Here is a 13,771-nt window from a genome sequence, read left to right on the forward strand (position 1 = left end):
CAGGTTTAGCTTAGCGGATTTAATATTGGAGATGCTTAGTCTTTGGTATCGTGTAAGCCATGCTCGTCATAGAAAACGCAGGTTTATGGGATTACGTTGTGCTTGGTATCGCGTTAAAAACACCTTAAAAACAAAGTAAACAAGTTCAACTTTGAAAATAGGAATGGCCTTGCCCTTATTACCTGAAATGGTGAAAGGGAGGATTACAGAACTGCACTGGCCACCTTGTATAAATACCCAAGAGGACTGGTGACACTTGAAGGCTGTTTTTCCAAATTGTGACCCTTGAGGAAGTGGTACCTTCAGCCAGCAGCTCCCCCAGCACCCGGAGCTGACTCTGAAAGCTGTCTGCCCACGGGAGCGGTCCCATCAGCGTCAGGATGGCGTGACGGCACCGAGGCTGGCAGCATGGGCAGTGCTGCTGGCACGCTGGTGCCTACAGCCTCATCCTGTGCTCTCTCAGCAGGGCACAAAACCTCTGGGTGAGGTTTTTGGGAAACTTCTCCTCTGTCACGTGCTGCATTCCCATACAGTTTGTCAGTTAAGCCTAAATGTGGTCGCCATGCTTTGGGGATCACGTCTTGTTCTTCCTGTCTGTGGAGGGCACTGGCGGGGGTCAAAGATAAGTGGTAACAGAAGGCGCCCTCAATTTCTTGACGAAAGTCATAACAAGATTGAAAGACTGGAAGGAGACCTATACAGGCTTGAAATAAGGTACAATTTTTCTAGTGTCAAGGCTGGTAAAATACACTAAATGAGAGTAGTGGACTCCTGACCATCTAAGTATAAGCAGCAACATTCTAAAGGATGCTCTTTAATCTGGTTTTGGAAAAAATTCTGTGGCCTCTGTGTATAGCTGGAAGGGCAGGCTCATGTGTTGAGGGTTCCCCTCGGTATGGGATCCTGTAAATACCGTTCTGTATCTTCTCCATCCCTGGCCTGTGGAGTGAAGAGAATAGCCTGTGTTGCTCAAAACATGCTGTGGTCAAAAAAAAAAAAAAAAAAGGCATGATGGCTTAAGAAATTGCCTCCTTGGAACTGCTTCCTCTCCTGAAAACTAGTATTATCTGCAAATGAAGTGCCAAAAGACCCAGAGTGTTCCTCAACTTCCAGAGCAAAGGTAAGTGACTGACTGGAACCCAGTAGTGAATGCTATTTAAACTAAAGCAATGGGAGATGTTGGTTTTCCTAAAGCCTGGAGCCCCACTGATTACACCCAAGGGTCAGCTGGGGGTGGCACTTTTTTCTGTCCTGTTCTTTGCCCGACATACACGAATAATTTGGTCTCCCGAAATAGTGTTTTATCCACACATGACGATGTCCAACAGAGGGATTATAGAGACATACTACCTGTGAAATGCAGACAGTTGGGGTAGATAACCCGTTGGCCAAGTTTCAACCGATGAAGCTATGAAATGGTGGGGGGTTTTATTTGGTAAGGAGGTTACAGCCTGGAGTTGGGATGTTTGTTGCTTCAGGCTGCAGGATGGAAGGCAAACAGTCTGGTAGAAGCATCTTGATGCTTAGGAAGAGCTGTTGTCTTTATCTCACAGTGTATTAGGCTGCTTAAGGTACTTTCTGGAGGACTTGCCGCACTCTGTACCCTGGGCAGAGTTCCCCTGTGGGCTGGGCTGTCACACGTGCCTATTGAACACCATTATGCAGTGTTTGTATTTTCTATGCAAAACCTGTAATAATAGATGTTTGCGGTTATGGGGTGTATGTGCTTCATAATTTACCATTGATGCAGTTCGTTGCAGGTGAACTACTCTAATTAGTTTATTCTCCTTCCTATTAGGAGTGGGAGGATATCCTGTGAATAGGCATAGGCAATGGCTCTTACTCAAGAGCATTTGGAGTTGCTTAGGATGAATACTAAATATTTTATTGATTTCTCTGTAGTTACTGCATGGAAGTGCTTGTAGTTTTTCACGAAAAAGCTTACTAGGTCTTAAGCGTGTAACTCAGTTATGACAAAGCACCACGTTTGAGGAGCTAGAATTAACTACAGGAATACTCTACCACTGGAATCCCAGGCTGCGAGAGCAGCTCCCAGCAATCAGTAATTCTGTGTGAGTTTTTTCCCTTAAAGTGAGATGTCGGTTTCCATGAAAAGCAGTTAAACTTGTGAATACTCTTGGAGGTTTTTTTTTATGATAAACTTTGTAAACCAGGTTCAGACGCATGCGTTTATATTTTCAGGGCAAATTGAGAGGGGCAAAAAACTTTTCTTAATGCATTATCAACCCAAAAAAAGGGGGTGGGGGGGAGAAGCCCAATTTCTTTCATCTCTAACGTGTGAGAGTTGGCGAGTTCCCTTTGCGGTGGTGGCAGAACAGGCTAACAGATCCGTCTGTCTTTTGAAACTGTTGTTTTATGTCAAACTGCTCCATTGCTTACTTGGCATCTCCCATTGACTCTTGGCACAAAAACCAAGGACGTGAAACCATGAATTAGCTTTCTTAAAGGAAAATACCTCTCTTCTGTTTTTTCTCCCTTTACCCTTGTCTTTCAGTTATACCTGCCGCCACTTGCGGAGATATGTCTATGTCTTGGACAAACTGTATTTCCCCCACTCTCACTGCTCTACGCTGCAGCATTGCTTCTCGACCCTCAGTGACAATGGAGAGGAACTCTTGTCTTTAACTTGTTCTCACATTCTCAGATCCTATGCTTCCAGGTTATTAACCTCTGCTCTCCATTTACTGCATGCTGCATGCTCTGTGACTGATCTGTGCATGTTTTCCATAAACTGATGAATAACGGTCATGTCTAAGGGGACGGTTTGTGTCTTTATGGCACCCTTTCTGTGGGTCCTAAAAAGTGTGGTAGAAATGGGAGTCTAATAATGGTTTGGTTTTGTGGTTTTTTGTTGTTTGGGGTTTTTTTTTTTGTTTATTTAGAATACAACTTCTGAAATTAATGTGTGGCCTTTGGAAGTTTTAAATGCTTTTAATTGTTAAAGTATTTTAATCCTTTTCCAAAGCTTTGACACAAGAACGTAAGCTGTGATTCACAAAGCTTCCATACAGTTATGTAATTTGCTTGGAATTAGTGCAGAGATAGAAGTTGTCTTACATACGTCTGATACTTTCTTCACACCCATTCTTTCAGTAACGTTGCCTATCTAAATTGCTTTTCAAGAATGGGAACGATAGAACTTTTCCCTCAAGTTCTGTAAATTGTCATGACACTCAATGATAAATTAAGAAAGATCTGCCTTTTTTTGATACGCCTGGTCAGTGTTGATTATACAGAATAAGAATGGTGAGAATCCATCAGCCCAAAATGACAACATCAAATCCTTGTTCATGATGCAGAATTCAGATGCTCTACAGAAACTGTAAAATGGCGGCAATTTAAAAATAAATTCTACTTGCAAGACCCAAATGTTTTCTCTAAGCTGTTTACTCCAAGTAAAAATCTAAGTTTTACTATTCCACTGTTGATGCTGCGGGTAATTAAATATATTAACCAAGCTGCTAGACCCTTTAGGAAAACAAGAGCAAAATTGCATGACAGAATTGATCCGAACGTGGAAAGCATCCGGGCTGGAAATGCAGCTTCCCAGCTAAGCCAGCATACAATAGCAATAGACCACACAGTAACCATAAGTAAAACCAGCTTGATTGTCAAGGGAAGAAAATACGGCATGCAAGCTGAAATAGCTCTTTTTGTACAAAAGAGGTTTTATAGTAGTAGTACATAATGATGGAGAGTTACACTGAAGGATCTCAACAGGAGATGAAAATCGAGCTGTCCCAGGGGCGTTCTCCAAATTAATTTGGAACAGGGGTACGGTATTAAAGTAGGCAAAACCTGAAGATTTCAAAGGCATTATTTAAAAACGAGTGATAATAGTGAAGGCAGTCCACACCAAAACCTTGTTTAAGATGCAATGTTCTACATCGAAGAGCGATATCCTGAAAACTTAAAAGAAATGGCTTAATTATTCCAGCTTGTTTCAGTGAAATTTGGGTAACTCTTCACGATGGCAACGCTACAACATTAAGTTGACAAAATCATCTTTGGGAGACTAAGTGCTACTCCGTGGGTGTTGCATCGTTCCGGTGGCTTTATGGATGAAAATAAGCCCTGGTAACAGTATGCACCTTTTCATATGACAAGCTTGTGGAGTTTTTAGGGCAAAAAGTTCATCTAGTTGGTCCCCATACTAAAACTGATGGAGAAATAGTTTACTGGCATTACTTTCTGAAGTGGCAGTTACGCATCAGTTGAGATATATTAGAATATATCGGTCTGGGAGATCGTAAAAATCTCAAGTTTTCATTACGGGCAATCCTTTCGTGAGCTAGAAGGAGGACACAGTATTTGAAATAGAAATTGCTGCTTGAAAAATATATAGGTGGTGGTTTTTAGTGGCTAATTCTCTGTTGTTGTTCTGGTAATATACGATGAGAAATGGGTGTGCTCAGGAAACTTGCCTGCAGAAGTCTAAATAGCATAAAATACAGTGGCGTAAGTGGAGGTGGCAAAAAAAGTGGGGTTTGTGTGAATCTGTGCATCCATCCTGTATTAAGTACTGCAGTATTTTATCCGGTGAACAGATCCTGCTTAGAGAAGAGGTGGAACGCATAAATTACTAGAGGCAGAGGATAATTAATTATGGCGATTTATAAATTGCAACCCTCCCATCCAGGCCTCTTACTCCTGGTAAAGAATATAAAACTTAGCTGTGAGCAATGGCTGGTCTCTAACGCTGACCTGATACCCCTAGATGATGTTGCCTGTCTTTAGACATCCCACAGAATTTAGAGTTTTTATTACTATTTTGGAACATTTTGTGTGCAAACATGAATATGTACGTGAACAGTTGTACCTTTAATTTGGAGGTGGGGAGAGGGACTGAATAAAAGTAAAACAAAGGAGAAAAGATGAAGGCAGCTTCGGAATGATGACACTGACTAATTAGTAGTAGTTAATAACCACTTTTCTCCGTTAAAGCACTTAGAGAAGCGTGTTTGTGCTGGTGGCTGATAACGGTGTTCGCATTTTCAAGGTACCGTGGATTTGTGTAAGATTCTGGTGGGGACCTGTCAGATCCGTAGGCATCACATCCCACGCTTACTGAACAGCTCCCCCCGGTTAAAGTGGGGGCGAGGGGAAGGAAAATAGTGTATATTCCGCTATCCCACAGCACCAGGTCTCCAGGCAGCTTGAATTGGGATTTAGTGCCAGCGGTGCTTTTGGTGGCTTTTCTAAATTTTAAAAACAGAGGAGACACAATACCTATTTTATTATGCAATGCATTAGCATAGCATAAATATTGAGCCCGGGATTGTAATCTGTCACTGCTAGTGTCTGATAATTCTGTTGTGGCTGTGCTATTTATTGATTATTGCAGTAACCGTGCTTCGTGATATGAAATACGTGCTCCCACTCTTACCATTATGGTTTCCTTTTGAATTGCATGTTCATCGCGTGATGTTTTAATGCTCGTGTGTGTTCCCTTTTTGTTTTAAACCTCTTTGGGTTGCAGTCAATCTCGGGAAAATTGTTTTTGAAAATGAAACTGGCTTAGTGCATGTACTGGCAAAAGGCAGCTAACAAGCAATGATTTGTTTTGGGATGCTGAACAAATTAAGGACAGTTTTATTTTCATAGCTAGCTTGACATTGTGTGTGTGAAAGCAGGAAATACGGTTTTGCTGAGCCTTGTAAATTGAGTAAACATGTTCATGAAGCGGTAGAGCAAAAGGAAAAATTATATGGATTCATTTGAATTAAGTTTTTTTTGCCCAGAGAAAGACAGACAAAGAAACATGATGTCAAATTTACACAGTGTACCCATTTTGCGTATCTTTAATTACTTAACGCTAGGTTTGTTTAAGCAGCAAAATGTACCTAATAAGATTTTAATACTCCCTTTCAGAAGTGTTCTGGCACATTGGCTGAAGCCTGTCGAGGATAAGCTTTGCAACCATACTCCTCCCATGCCATCAGAGTCGATGGAATTACACAATTACATTAATTTAAGAATGTGCAGCCTTTGCGGGATCAGGGCCTTGGAGGTTAGCTTTGAAAAATACTGTGAATTACCAGAAACGTTTCTGTTGCTGCAACATGATGGTGAAGTACTGCGTAAAGCCAACTTGCACTCCTTAGCCAGTTGCCAGCTCCTTTTTGCCTTGGAGCGTGAGCTGTGCTGGGGCGTCGGGGCTGGACCCCAGGAACGTATAGACGGCCCTTTGTCCCCCTATGGATTACTGGCCCGTCCTTCAGTACGTGCAGGAGAGGTGTCAGAGTAGCATCCTTGAAAACAGCTAAAACATTTCAACTGACGTATTTTCTTTGGCTTTAGTCTGTGAAGGGAAAGTGGGGAGAAACATGAAGCAGATACGTTTGTTATTGAATCTTAAATGGCTTTTGCGTGGATTAATGCAATGTGGAGAAGTACATCAATTAGTATTCTTTCAAATGGGTTTTGACTGGTGTGAATTTTTTTTTCCTGATTACATAGGTCATCTTGAGCAGTTGTCTGCATTCAGTTTTTAAGCAGTTCATATAAAAATCTCACCCTAAGGTAGTGCAAGTACAATAGTCAGTACATCAGCCTTGCATGAGTACTAGCTGGGTGACAGAAGATCAGGGTGTTCTTACCAAGAGCCCCTTCAGCCTCCTTAAAACGGGTCCTTTTCTATTTTTCTGCTGTTTCCAGTTAAAGCACTCCTAGTTATTTATAACTTTTGAAAATAATGTATATCACTTCTGATACTTGCTCTGTGTGATATTTTAAATACGAAGCACCAAATGTCGATCCTTGCTTCACTGGGAGCTTAACCCATGAGAGCTGATGCTGTGTCCCTGTGTAAAGAGAATCAAAGCATTATTGAGAAATAATAACAGTTACATTACAAACATCTAGTAGGTGGGACAACATACAAACACAGCAATCAACAAGATGAGCAATGTTATTTCGACTTCAATGATCATTTAAATGGGAAGCTCTCTGTTTGGTATCACACCTTGGGTAAACACGGCTGCCTCTGCAAACAAGTCTCTCAAACAGAGTGAAGCCAGTGCAGGTAAGCTTCTGTCCAAAGTGGTGTGTGAAAACAAAAATGTTGTTGTAAATTGGTGTAGGCAGATGAAACTGGTCGAGAATAACGGCTTGCGTTTTTCATGTTTTATGAATAACCCCACTTACGTCATAGGACTAGAAGTAGAATACCAAAAATGGCAGAATCTGGACCCATCACAAGCAAGAAACAGCTTCACTTCATTTATCACTAAAGCAAACTAATTTCGGAATGGTAGATAATTTAGGAATTGGTTGGGTTTTTTTTCCAAAAAAAGTCATATTTCTCCAGTTAAAAGGTCTAATGATTGTAGTAGATTTAAGTACTTTTTAAAAATAAACTAACTTGATACTCTTTTTTTGACGATACTGATAAAAACTTTTTTTCTGCAGGACATTTTAGTAAGGATCAGCACCTTGCCTCTAAAACTGGCATCTGACAGATGAGTCTGTAGGTGCTTTTCCTTTTCCTTTCTTTTTTGCGTTCTGCTCCCACAAGCAACTATTCCTTGTGCTCCGCTCAGCATCCTGCCAAGCCAGAACAGAGAATGAGAACAGAGTTGGTACCCAGTCAGGGATTACAGTATCGTGCGTTATCGTAGCGTATAATTATGGGTTGGTTGGGAAATTTTTCTTGTTACTGGGCAACTCCTAATGTCGGAGTTGGAGATTGTGCATTTTTGTGAAAATTAACAAAATTTTTCTCTTAACATGGTCACCTGTACACTGCCAAATTCCAGCTGCTGCCATTACTGGTGTTTAACCTAAAGATTTCCTAATGGGTTTAATATTCATTGTTTTACTTTTTATTTTCAATGCAACCCAGTGCTGTGGGTTGCTGTAATGATCGTTGATTTCAATGGTTATGGTACGTGTGTTTTAAATTTCAGTCCTAGGCAGACCATGGAACAGCTGACAGAATGTAACTCACTTGAGAAGTAAGAATAAGCAAAAATGGGCAAAGGAAAAAAGATACAATCAAGCTACATTAATATTTCCTGGAGGATGCAGGCTGGCTTGATAATACCAGTATGCTGGAATTCCTATAGAGCAGCCTGTGAGTTTTTATGGAAACTGTTCGCTGAGCTTCCACTCGAGACGTTTTGTGTGGACTCGGTTCCCGATCTGGGATCACAGGTCAGGAGATGAGGCTTTTTCTTTGGCCGCTGCGATGGTGTGGAACAACATTTCCCTGAAATCCAGCTCATTTAATTATTTTCCTTTGGGAAAAAAATAGAATTAAAAAAAAAAATGGCCAGAGATCTGTTGAATTAATATAATTAAATGTTTTACTGCTTTTTTGATTGTGATTTTTAGTCAGCTGCTGATAATTTTATTGAAGGGTTGGGGTTTTTTATTATGGAAGGATCACTTTACACTCAACATCGTGTGACTTGGCAGAGGGGAATTGTTTATAAATAATTCTATCACAAATTGTCTTCGTACTGCACAGCATATCGATCAAGAAACCAGTGAGATATAAAATCAATGCTGTGGGTATTCGGTGGGTGAAAAATGGCCTAGCTTGTAGGTCTCAAAATGCAGTTTAACTGGATGCTCATCAAGTGTGGGTGCACGTCTGTTGGAAACCCTCATGGGCTGGTTCGTTAACTCCTACCCTATTTAAATAATGTATCGAGAGTAGTTTTTAGGGAAGCAGTGATCAATGAAGGGGAAAGATTGTGGGTATCAAAAAGAGACCACCTAAGCTGATGCAAGCAAGACGTATTTTCATAGAGCCGGTAAGAATTTCATACGTGTAGGTCACACACATTCGGGATAAGAGGTCCAGGTAGCATTGACTTTGAAAGGACTTGAAGTAGTCTAGGGCAGTTTTATGAATTTACTCTGAAATTATTTGGGAGATTGTGGGTAAATTCTGTAATAAAAGGGTCCTTTAGTATGCAAAAATATAATGGGCTCCAGTAGTTGGAAATTGAAGCAAACCCAGTTGAGACTGGTTCATATTTTTTTACATTGTGGATGATTCACTGGAATAGTTTAGCAAGGGCTCTGGATTTCCCAAGATTGGAATTTTTAAATGAAGTTGGATTTTTTCCTAAAAGATATGTCCAAGTCCAGCCACAGCTATTGGACTCGAAGGAGGAAGTAGCTGAGGGAATTCCTATGGCTTGTGTCAGACAAGCTGATCAAAGTGGCTTCTTTTGGCATTAAAAATCAGTGCTACAGGCAGATTGCCATGCAGGATTTTGTTGTTTTGTTTGTCTAACAGATTTATTTAAAAGGCTGCATTTTAATCTAGAATTTTCCCATTACAAATATTATTTTCCCAGGTAGTATCCCCCAGGTGATCTGATCCAAACAGTACAAAGCAACACAAGTTGCCAAAACCCTACATTTCTCATGCCCAAAAATATTAAATTGAATGGGAAAAATTGCAAGAGCTGTGTTCTCTCTATATAATAATCTTTATTCCTCCCACCCTGGTAAAAATTTATCACAGACATGACCTAGATGCATTCCACCACATTAGCATGTGAAACTAAATCACATCTCGATCAGACGGAATTATTTTTAATTGAATGCTTATGAGCCCACGTTCCCATGAGATGAAATTGGAACAAAATTACTTTCACACATTTCCATTGTAGCAGTATGTTCAGAGTCCGGGGGTTTGGCGTTCGTACGTAATGTCTGGCAATTAATCAGGATTGAGGAGGGTGTCTTATTCTTTTATAAGTATGTAAATAAGCTATTGTTTGGAGACTAAAAAGAGAAATATTCTGTAGCTTGCCTGAAGAGTTCAGGAGAATGCTAATAAAATGAATGTCAGACCGAACGTAGTTTAATCGCTTATAGCTGAAAGCAGAAGGGTTTTATGCTCACGTAAGCCGATCTTCTGCTGAGACCAAAACACCTTCCTGAGCTTCAGTTCCTCTGTAGTATCTGCTGACTTTCCTAGGGTGCCGAACATCACCTCGCGGGTGCCGAACGTCACCTCTCCAGCAGCTTCGATAAGTCATCGTCACTGGCAGCATGGAGGGCAGTGTGGGGATTCCTGGTTTTGTCCACCTAGGTTACCTGGTTTGGTTTCCCAGACAGTATTGCATGAACTTTGGCTAGTGAAGGCAACTTAGTAAGATGTGTAATTATTGCCTAAATATAGAAAATTATCCACTTAGAAAATAAAAAACATATGTTATTGATTCAAAACATCTTCCAATTAGTCAAATTAGAGCACAGATTCTCACCAAAGCTACATTTTGGCTTATGCAGAAGTCCTCTTCATCGTGAGCCCTTGTTGCAAATCGACAGACTGTAGCTGTGATTCCAGCACTGATCATGTTTGGATGAAACTAGTGGAAAATGCTGACTGCAGCTAGAATTATCACAATTGATAACTGTGATTAAGATGTTCCAACCAGAATGCCTGAAGTTAAGTACCAGAACGTATACTTTTTTTGCTTTTAAATAGGGAGGCGTATCTACACCTTGCAATGAATTGAGAACTGAATGTTTAAGCCATACACGTGGATGTCTAGAGAGAGATCTGGGTGTCTACCTGCAACTGGGTAGTGCCTTAAGTACTAAAATATTTCAAGGAATTTTGCAAACCTTGAATAACAAGTGATTCATAAGAACAGCGGGAGAATGGTGGAACGAATAACTTTGCAGATGTCTCTTGGAGACAACAGGTACAGGTGATTAAGGGATTCAAATCATGCACGTGAACCATGGTGATAAATGAAGTTTTGGCAAAGGACTTGGAAGAACAGAAGTGACAAGATTGATGATGTTAATGTAGGAGACAAGACATTGGCTTTTAAAGTTGGAGGCAAAATATCCCTCTATATAAAATATATACAATCTTAGTTCAGCAGTGATTTTTAATCAATTAACCCAATAATCAATAGTGCAGATAAAAAGGGAGGGAAAGAAAAAAACAAAAAACAAAACAAAAGAAAACCTCACAACATACTCTTAACATTATAGGTGGCTTTCACTGGAAATGTAATTTGCTTAGTGGGATATTGTGCATAAGACGGGTGGCTGAGTAGTCTCCTGATTTTGGGCTGATTGTGCAAGCACACCTGCTTGTTCTACACATACCAGATGACTTCAGGATACTTAACGGTATGTTAGTTTAAAAGTGGTGAGTGCAAGAAATAAGCCTTATATAGTAAAATCCAGATTTTTTTTTTTTTTTTTTTCCGGTAAGCCCAGACTGTCTCTAAGCAGATGTTGATATGCGCTGCAGAAATGTTCTGCACAGGAGCCACAGGGTTGAACTACTTAATGAAAATACCTGAGAGTTTTCATTTTCCTAATTAATTGCAGCTCCAGGTAGCATGAGTGTGGAAAAGGATTGTTGTTTTCGTTTGGGTTTTTTTAATTTTAAGTCTCCTTTATTTAATATTTTATTAATAGTATAAGTGTTTAGAAGCATCATCCTCACGGTTCTCCTTCTGGAGTAGTTCTGGGTGGTCTCTCAGCTGTCCAGCCATTTGATTTAAATTAGTGATTCTCCAGCAAAGAGGCAAGTGCCACCAGTGATGTGTTGTAAGCACGTTGCAGCGAAGGCGGAGGCCCCAGGGGGAACACGGACACGGCGTCTGCACAGCCCCTGGGCAGGACGGGAAGCAAGGGAGCAGGCCGGATGGAAGAGGGAACGTTGCCGCCCTGTTTAACCAAGGTGTAGCTGCTGAAGGCTTGGAAGCTGGCATCCGGATCCGTTCATACTGATCTAAATGGCACAAAACATTCCAGTTTTGCAGAATTAGTAACACTGTAAGAACTATTTCGTCTGTTCTTTTCATTTCCAGTTTCTAATGAGAACATCAAACTGCAAGAACTGTCATTTCTTCTCACATTTTGGTATCGCCATTCCTCACCACAGCCTATTTGACCAAGAAATGCAGAGGTGGAAGAAGAAAGAGGGGGGTGGAGGGGAGGAATTAGTCAGCTTTTTATTTAATCCTCTGATTTAAGTTGTGTAAGGAGGTTTTGGATCCCCACTCTACAGCAGGATGCAGGGGTTGTGAGCTGTGAGCTATTCTTAAGTGTTTTTTGTTCTTTCGTGTTTGTAAGCTGAATTTGTGAGAAAACAGTGATGAGAATGCTCCCACTGCACCAGCCACAGATCAGAAAAAGCAGTGGGAGAGGAAAATAAGAACAACCGCAACTGGTTTCCAAAGATGACTAATCCTGCAGCCCCAGTGTAACCTCCAGGACAGTGATTAGCGTTTGGCTTTTCTTCTAAATGCTGGAAAAGTTTTCTGGGGCGTCAGCCTCGCTGAATACTAGTTCAATACGTGTACACTAACAAAAGAAGATTTTAAAGTTTCCATCTGATGTTCCTGTCTCACGTACTTGGTTACTTTAAATACTTCTAGGTGCATAATGTGCAGTATCACATCTCATCTATGTTCCTTATTAGTTATCTGAACACTTTTGTGAAATGAGGGAAATCCAATTTTGTACGTAGGATAAAGTAAGGTACCTCTAAGGGAAGTGACCCATCAGGACAGTTTTAGTGTCAGGAACAGTGTAATCGGGTTTTTTTGACTTCCAGTTGGTGAAAATTCAACTCTTGCATTTTGTAAGCTTGCACAGATTGAAGTGCAGTCCAGCTTAGTGGTCTTCCTCTGAGAAGTGAGCCTCAGAAGAATCTCTATCCCACTGAAGGCGGACCTCTACCCCCACTGCCTGTTAGACACCACTAAAGCTCTTGGTATGTGTTTGGTAGTGCACAGTCCTACGAAGAGTTGTGCTTTCTTAAATTAGAGTTCCACGGTCAACTCTGCTGTGACCACTCCTCAGTTTTGCAGAATAGTTTTAAGAGAATTCAACATACATATTTTATGTTTCTCCACAGCATGAGAAGATGCAATTGCTTGCTTTCAATGTGGTGTTCAACCAGCAGAATTTAAAAATCAAATCAGATCTTTCTGTTGCTGCATTCTTCTCATTAATCACCAAGCCATCCTCTTGCTACTGCAGGATTTTACCCTAAAATGTATTTCCTGTATTTCCCACAGTGCTTTGTAGTGCAGTTGTGGCTTTGATGAAGTTTCTACATTGATTTGCTGTTAGTTTCCAGCAGGCAGTATTCCTTGCATTTTGTTTTATTTTCTGGCTTTAATAAATGTTTAGCCATGCTTATGGTGACTTCAGGGAGTCACCAAATGGCTGAGGTGGGAAGGGAGCTCTGGAGATTGTACAGCCGGTTGCCCAGTCTGCGTCCACTTGATTTTTAATATCTCTTAAGGATGGTGACTCCACAAACTCTCTGGGTAACTTTTTCTTTTTCCTGATGTTTAAATGCAATTTCCTGTATTTCAATTTGTGCCCATTTCCTCTTGTCCTTTCTCTGGCCACCACTGAGTCTGGCTTCATCATCGTTACACCCTCCTCTCAGATATTGGTACGATATAAGTCCCCTCGAGACTTCTCAAAGCTAATCAGTCCGAGGTCTCTTAGCCTATCTTTGCATGTCAGACGCTTCAGTCACTTAACCACCTTTGTGGCTCTTTGCTGGACTCGCCCCAGTATGTGCGTGTATCTGGGGAGCCCAGCGCTCCAGATAAGGCTTCCCCAGTGCCAAGCAGAGAGGAAGGTTCACCTCCCTCGACGAGTTGGCAACGCTCTGCCCAACGCCCCCGTGGTGCTGTTGGCTTTCTTTGCCGTGAGGGTGCATTGCTGGCATACGTTCAACCTGGTGTCCACCAGGACTCCTAAGTCCTGTTGGTCGGCCCTCAACGTGCAGGATCTG

General features: G+C 41.1%; 1 protein-coding gene across 2 annotated transcripts in view; it reads left to right on the plus strand.

Moving 5' to 3' along the window:
* LOC309415175 (dymeclin) overlaps window positions 1-13,771 on the plus strand; it is a gene marked incomplete at its 3' end in the record, with an annotated part of 207,387 nt that overhangs the window by 115,298 nt on the left and 78,318 nt on the right. The window contains exon 13 of one of the 2 annotated variants that reach the window (XM_082012615.1): window positions 2,516-2,680. The exons of the other annotated variant lie outside the window; for it this stretch is intronic. Within the exon in view, the coding sequence (XP_081868741.1) occupies window positions 2,516-2,680 (165 nt within the window). The remainder of the gene's footprint in view (window positions 1-2,515; window positions 2,681-13,771) is intronic. 2 annotated transcript variants of the gene reach the window in all.

The sequence above is a fragment of the Phaethon aethereus genome (genome assembly GCF_964289735.1).
Source record: "Phaethon aethereus genome assembly, chromosome: W".
NCBI classification, from domain to species: domain Eukaryota; kingdom Metazoa; phylum Chordata; class Aves; order Phaethontiformes; family Phaethontidae; genus Phaethon; species Phaethon aethereus.